General features: G+C 37.1%; 1 protein-coding gene across 1 annotated transcript in view; it reads left to right on the top strand.

Moving 5' to 3' along the window:
* The window catches only part of SYTL5 (synaptotagmin-like 5), a 250,237-nt gene that overhangs the window by 117,917 nt on the left and 124,197 nt on the right, over window positions 1–8,123 (top strand). The window contains exons 7-9 of the mRNA XM_014533436.1: window positions 2,907–3,013; window positions 4,988–5,080; window positions 5,678–5,743. Of these exons, the coding sequence (XP_014388922.1) occupies window positions 2,907–3,013; window positions 4,988–5,080; window positions 5,678–5,743 (266 nt within the window). The remainder of the gene's footprint in view (window positions 1–2,906; window positions 3,014–4,987; window positions 5,081–5,677; window positions 5,744–8,123) is intronic.

Genomic DNA, 8,123 nt, shown 5'->3' with positions numbered 1-8,123 from the left:
CTAAGCCATCAGGGGGTCATCCCCCAAGGGGTCCCAGACTGCGAGAGGGCACAGGCCAGGCTGAGGCCCCCCCCCCCCCATGAGTGCACAAATTTCATGTACCGGGCCTCTAGTACCAAATATAATTGGCTGATTTGATATGAAAGGCAGGGACACTTGCCCAGAGTTCAAGGATATTAACTTTTTAAAAAATCTTTATTGTTGAAATTATTACATATGTCCCCCTTTTCCCTTATTGACCCTTTCTAGCTTGTACCCACCTTCTGTCCCCATGGAACAAACTATCCAATCTCAGAGGGAAGGCAGGGGTGCATGGGTGGGAAGAGTTTAACCCATGGGCATAGACAATAGTGTGATTAAATCAACTTTTTAAAAATTAACAGATTTATTAAAATATAATTTACATACCATAAAATTTATCTGAGTTTTGTCAATTTGCATTAATTTTGATTGCCAGTAGGTATGGATTAATTCTACTATCTTACTTTATATATTCCATTCACCTCACTTTTGTTCTAGGTTTTATTCTTTCTCTACTGCCTTCGTCTAGATCAGTGGTTCTCAACCTTCCTAATGCCGCAACCCTTTAATACAGTTCCTCATGTTGTGGTGACCCCCAATTTCATTGTTACAAATTGAACATAATTAAAGCATAGTGATTAATCACAAAGACAATATGTAATTATATATGTGTTTTCCAATGGTCTTAGGTGACCCCTGTGAAAGGGTCATTCCACGCCCAAAGGGGTCGCGACCCACAGGTTGAATATTTACAATATGACTGCTCTGTTGTACAAAATGACTAAATCAGGTGTAGCTTACTCTCTTGTGGGCATCAAATGCTGTTCTATATTGATGTCTCCCCACCCCTTCCATTTTTTCCCTTCCTTCTAGTTTAGTATATACACCATTTCTCTTTTAATGATTATCTTAGAGTTTTTAGTATGCATGTTTAACTTAAATTCTAATTTCTAACATAAATGTTAATTCTTCTTGATTTGGTGGTCAGCAATGCCCTATATCTAGAAAAAATTAACCATTTTGTGGTTTAAATAAAGAATTATTTGCAAGCAGTATTAAGGTATTAATAATAACCCCTTTCATTTATATGGTACATTCAAATATATAATTTCACTTCATTATCACAATAACCCAGTGTAGCAGATATTATGTTGTAATTTTATTACCTATGAATAAAGAAACTCTTCAGAGAAATTGGTCATAATTATGAAGTTTATGTCCCATATGTAGAATTAAAATCATGACAAAATTCTCAACATGAAAATGTTACTTGTTACTTAATGATGATATTTGCATAAAGCCTAAATCTGGATTCTGTATGCTGAATCAGAGTCTCTCCTAGACAGGTAGCTCCCAAAAGGTTTTCTAAATGAGTGTGGTTATTGTTGCATTTTGCTTAGGATTAGAAAATCAGTTCACCTATTAAATGAAAACTTTTAAACTAGGCTAGAAGTGAACTTCCTAGACCAGTGGTTGGCAAACTCATTAGTCAACAGAGCCAAATATCAACAGTACAAGGATTGAAATTTCTTTTGAGAGCCAAATTTTTTAAACTTAAACTATATAGGTAGGTACATTCAACTTTAAATTCACGGTTTTCGTCTTCCGTTTTTCTTTGCTTCTTCTTTGTAGCCATCTCAAACAGGGCACCTAAAAAAAATGTTTCATTTTATAATAATAAAGCCACCAACACAAAATAATTACAATTCTTAAATTGATGACAAAAATACCTGTAGGATTTGCAGCTGGTTGGAAAAATACAGGTAACTTTATGCTTCGAGTAGGTACTTTTGTCACCCAAGCACGATTTGCAGACTCGACTAGCACTAACCACTGCACAATGAGACTGCTGACTGACTGGCTCACTCAACTCGTGCATGAATCGCGCTGCATATCCCTTGGCCCGCTTGCGCCGCATCTCCTGTCCCGACCAACCGACACCCCCCACTTCTTCTAACTCCACTTCTTCAAAATAGACTCGCCCAGGCCAAAAACGACTTCCTGCGCATGGGCCACAAAGTTTCAATAGCACTGTATGTGCGCGCCAGCATATGGTATTTTGTAGAAGAGCCACACTCAAGGGGCCAAAGAGCCACATGTGGCTCGCAAGCCGTGGTTTGCCGACCACTGTCCTAGACTGTATTTCTACTAATGAACACTTCCTGTTTATTGAGTATATACTCTGTGTCAGGTGCTATGCTAAATAGTTCTACTTTATATCACTTATCATTTCAAACTTATTTATTTGATTGCTCTCTTAAATCTTTCTTATTTATAAGCAATGATATCTACATCAGCAGGGCTTTGACATAGAACTATTCTGTGGAAATAAACTGTGTCTTGATAATTTTTCCACAGCATTACTGACTACTGTATAGTTCTTTAACTTATATTTTCAAAAGAAAGATATTCTTCTGATTATAAAATGTTCTGGTAACTAAAGAAAATAGAATTTTCTCCCATTTACCTGTAGCCACTCCCTTTTATTTGATTTATAAATTTTAAAATCAAGAATGGTTAATGTTTTATTTTTTCTAAGCTTAAGGGTCCATTCTGAGAGAGTTTTTCAAAATCTATGAGCAAAACAGAAGACTTAAACACCTTAAAATTAGCATTTTGTAATAGAGCATTTAGTTTCCTATGATCAAAGGAGAAATGAATACATCAGTGTTGGTAATGCAGTTCAAGGGAATTTCAAAATGTTATTAAAATGAAAGTATGTTAGCATAAACAGCAGAAAGTTACTAAGTCTGACACTTGCTTTCATAATACTATGTCCCATGCCTACAAAGAATTGGAATAAAGATGAAAGATTTACAATGAAAAGTGAAAACTTCTAGAAAATAAGGTGATTCATATTTTTCCTTTTCTCTTCCTTCCCCCAGACCAGAGTCAATCTGAGTTAGACTTGAGTGGGTCATTTAAAGAAGACTTAAAGGATACTGTAAATTTAAGAAGCAAGTATGTCCCTGGGGCTTTAGACAAAGATTTGGTAAGTTGGATACAGAAAAGAGTCCAATGATCATGGGGAAAAGGCATGATATTGTTCAAAACTTGTCCACTTTTACATGAGGATGAGTTGAGGGTAAAGTGAGGATATACAATAATCTCTTTCTATTAGTCTTCACAACCAGCATACAAAAATAACTAAGAATGATTTAGTAAAGGTAAGAGGTAATCAGAGGTAATCAGATTAATCTGGAAAGATTATCCTTAAGAAACACCTGTTGGGAATTTCAATTCCTACCTAAAAGCACATTACTTAATCTAAACCTGGGAAATGGGAAATATCAACATTTTCTAAATGAAATATTACTGGATTTAATCTGACTATGTATTTTATATGAACATTTCTACATCTCAAGTTACTCTCAATAAACTACTTTCTTGATTAAGACTAAATTATTGGAAAATTAATTTATAAAATGAGAAAGTTGAATTAGATTATTGGTAAGGTTACTTCCATTTCTAATGTTGTGATATTCTGAGTTCTATAATTGCTATAATGCAATTTGAACTCCATGGAAGAAAGATATAACACAAGTATTAAATGACAATAATATAATTTTTCCAAAGCAAGGCAGGAAACTTACAGTTCTAAAACTCAATGTTATTTACTATCTATACTAATTAAAGGGTAATATGCTAATTAGACCAGGAGACCTTCCTGGAGACTGGCCAGGGAGGGCAGTTGGGGGCCATGAGGCCGGCCAGATAGGGAAGTTTGGGGCCATGAGGCCAGCCAGGGAGGGCTGTTGCGGGCCATGAAGCCGGCCAGGGAGGGCTGTTGAGGGCCAGCAGGGGAGGGCAGTTGGGGGCAAGAAAGCCAGCAGGGGGGGAAGTTGGGGGGTGAGCAGGCCAGCAGGCAGAGTCATTAGGGGGGATCAGGCAGGCAGGCAGAGTCATTAGGGGGGATCAGGCAGGCAGGCAGGCGAGTGATTGGGACCCAGCGGTCCCGGATTGTGAGAGGGATTGGGCATAAACTGGCAGTCAGACATCCCTCGAGGGGTTCCAGATTGGAGAGGGTGCTGGCCGGGCTGAGGGACACACCCCCTCGTGCACGAATATTGTGCACTGGGCCACTAGTTGTATAAATAATAGGTATCTTAAAATCCACCACCAAAAAAAAAAAAAGGAAGCAAATAATGAGATCAAATGGTTTCAAAGTTTACTTGTACTCAACCTTTACAGAACAGTTAATTCCAATATTATAAAAATGTTTTTGATCTTAAAAACTCTAAAAAATCTTCAAATTCACAGTTTTAAACTATTATAAACTTCACTCTCAAACTTGATTTAAAAATAATTTAAAAACTACAAGTAAAACCTAGCAGTGAATGAAAAATATAGCAATAAGGATAACTAAGTTTTATTCTAAGAATGAATGGAAGAATTAATCTATGTAAAAATATGTATTACATAGCTAATATTTCAATATATTAAAGGAGAAAATACAAAACTATTTTTGCTAGATGCTGAAAACTATTGACAAAATTTAACAGTCATACCTAATAAAAATACAAATTTAAAACTAATATAAACCATTGAAATATGATTTTAGCCCTGGCTGGTGGCTCAGTTGGTTGGAGTGTCACCTGGAGCACCCATCTTGACAGTACACACACACACACACACACACACAAATGCATACATGCACAGATCAAACACTTTTTAATTAAAAAATAATTTAATTGCCCAAAGTAAATCACCTTAGATATCACCCAGGTCTGTGTGATTCTAAATTCCATTCTCTTTCCATAAATCTTCCACTAGGAAGGAGGCCCCACTCCTCTGATGATATAATTCAGGTTGAATGGATAGCAAAAGAGGAAAACCTAGAATAGGGCAATTTCTAGATATTTGTATATGATTTTTCAGGTATTTTAAAAAGAAAGTGATTTGGGGAGTGAAATGACTTTCTAGGAAAACAGTAAACCAAACCACTGATATTTGCCCCCTTCCTTAGGACTCCTCGGAAGAAACTGAAGAAAGTATTGATGATGTAGTGTCCTCCAGGTTTTCTACAAACACCCACAGCCTAGCAAGTGGCCTGTCAAGAGTAAGCAGTTCTCTAATGCACTGGAAGTTTATTCTTTCTCTTGTTGATTTTCTGTTCACTTCCAAAGGGCATATCGATGTTCTTGGGACAATGTCTGTTAGTGAGTTAAGTCATTATAGTCTTCCACTTGTCCTTAGCCCACAGAGTACTTTTTGGTCTAATTTTGTGTAGACTTTTCCTAAGGCTTCTCATTGCTTCCCTCTTCTTCCTTGGTCCTCACATAGGCTTTAAGACCTCTTCAGTCCTTAGTTCAGCTCAAGCCTATAAATTATCTCAATTTTCTGCTGATACATTTCCCTGCCACCATTCTCTCAACTCCCTAATTGTTCTCCACACTGCTGGCAGACATTCTCCTAAAACACATACCAAGCCAGGTTTCTCTCCTATTCAAACAGTGTCCATAGTTTCCCACTGCCAACAGAATAAAGACCCTTCTTACTTTAGTGTTCAGGCTTTCTTTAAGAGGTAGCCTTTAGGAACCCCTGCTACCTTTTACCCATCTATATGTCTGTAACTTTTTTCTTTGCTTCTCTAATTTCTATCTGTTATTTTAATACCTTTTTTTTTCCTTTTGACCTTCGTGTGACATCCTTAAAGAATTCTCAAGCCGGCTCTGACAAGAAATGGACCTACCTAAATGTGCCTGATGTTGACTCAGACACTGTGAGTTTTCAATCTTTCCTTTTCCTTCTTTCCAACCATACTTCACAAATTTTATGGTACAGGTAATCTGGTTAGGTGGGCAATTTTCCAGCATATAGCTTTTTCTGATTTGTATTCAATTAACCAGAGGTTCTCTTTTAAAAGGTAAATAAAATGATCAAAATCCAAGTATTCCCCCCCAAAAAACACTCATTAAACATTAGAATATGAGGACTAGTCAAAAGATACATGGTCCAAAATTATTTACCATTGACGAGATACCTTTAGAATAAATACCTCTATTTTATTTTTTTAAGTTCTTACCCAATGATATTTTTTCATTGCTTTTAGATAGAGTAGAAGGGAGGGAGGGACGGACGGAGGGAGCAAGAGCGAGAGTGAAAGCAAGAGAAAGCTCTATTTTAAATCACAGCATTGGCTTGGTTAAGAGCATAAAGTTTGGTTAGTAGTAAAATTTCCTTAACTGCCTAAATTTCTCCCAAGCTTAAGCATTTGTGAGTTCTTAAATTTTCTTCCATCTATAGGGCCCCTTGCTTACAGAGGAACTTCTTTGAGTAGTGGCTACAGAACGATGTGGTGAGCCACGAATTAGTGATACAAGGAAATAGTGTGAGGTATGTTAGGGAAGTCCTCAGACTAAAAATCTGCAGAGCTTGTTGTATGTCTTGGCGCTGCCAACAATTTCTGTGAGCCAGAATTTTCTCATATATAACATGAGGAGGTTGGGGCTGGTTCTTGAAGGCCTTGAAACTCAAATGATAGTTCATGGACCAGCAACATTGCATTACCTAAAACAGATATTCTAAAACTTTGTCAGTTCAGGGAGCCTGCAGTATCTCAGTGATACTTTCATGGCGCTCCTGGACCAAAAGTAATACCTGAATAGCCAATTTATTAATTATTTAGGTAAAAAATAAATAAAACAATAAGCACTAGTATCCTAACAATTTAGCCAATTGAAAAAATAATATACATAAACTGAGAGAAAAATAGTATTTTATTCCATTATTAAATAGCCCTTAATATTTACTAATGGGATATGTGTGTCTGTTGGCACTACATGAATTGTTAAATCTTGGAATCTGATTGGACGGCACCACTTTAATTTCATTTTTGTTTTTTTCAATTCTCACCAGAGGATATTTTTCCATTGGTTTTTATTTTTTTTTAATATATTTTATTGATTTTTTACAGAGAGGAAGGGAGAGAGATAGAGAGTTAGAAACATCAATGAGAGAGAAACATCGACCAGCTGCCTCCTGCACATCTCCCACTGGAGATGTGCCCGCAACCCAGGTACAAGCCCTTGACCGGAATCGAACCTGGGACCTTTCAGTCCGCAGGCCGACGCTCTATCCACTGAGCCAAACCGGTTTCGGCTCCATTGGTTTTTAAAGAGAGTGGAAGAGAGAGGGAAAGACAGAGAGAAATATTGATGTGAGAGAAACACATTGATTGGTTGCCTCCTGCATGACCCCTGACAATGGCCCCGGCCAGGGAGAAGCCTGCAACAGAGGTATGTGCCCTTGATTGGAATTGAACCCTGGACCCTTTGGTCTGCAGGCCAATGCTCTATCCACTGAGCCAAACCGGCTAGGGCTAATTTCTTGTTCTACATTGATTTTTATGCAATACTTGTGTTTTGTGACAGCAACTGCCAAAAACTCAATTTCACACAGATAGGACTTTATAAAGAATAAAATGTAATTTAATGTTGATACTGCAAACTACTGTTTGTAGTATATATGGTGTCTGATAGATGACACTATGTTTCCCTTGTAAATTTAAAATACTTGTGTGCCCCTGTGAGTTTGCTGAGGTGCTGTGGAATTCCTCGACAAACAGTTTGGAAATTGTGGACCTAGTAGAAAAGCAAAATCTCAGACCCAACCTAAGATAGAATAGATCTGAATACTTGTTTTAATAGATCCTCAGGTGATTTATATGCAATTATAGTTTGAAAAGCACTGATAAAAGCCACCTACTACCATGACAATTCTATTTCTTTATTTTATGAATAGGAAAGACAAATTAGGTCACTCACTGGCTCTCTTTAAGTTATAATTTCCAAGTATAGTCCTCCCTCGGTATCCACCTGATGTGTAACCTGTGGATATGGCAGGCTGCCTCTAATTATGGCATCCTTGGTTTGCTCTTGCCCTTGAATTAAGCCTAGAAGAGATACTAGCCATATGACCCACATCCTGTTCTTTGAATAGTCTTTACTCTTCGTGATTGGAGGAATGTAATAACTTTATATATGTACAGGGTGTAGCTAAAGAAAGTTTACAGTTGTTGTATGGATATTAATACAATAATGAATAAATAATAATACAGGAATAAACTGTTTCCCATACTCATGACTGTAAACCCACTTTTC

The sequence above is a fragment of the Myotis brandtii genome, unplaced genomic scaffold (assembly GCF_000412655.1).
Source record: "Myotis brandtii unplaced genomic scaffold, ASM41265v1 scaffold976, whole genome shotgun sequence".
Classification (NCBI taxonomy): domain Eukaryota; kingdom Metazoa; phylum Chordata; class Mammalia; order Chiroptera; family Vespertilionidae; genus Myotis; species Myotis brandtii.
Note: the sequence above shows the minus strand (reverse complement) of the source record. Positions and strands in the feature narration are given on the sequence as shown.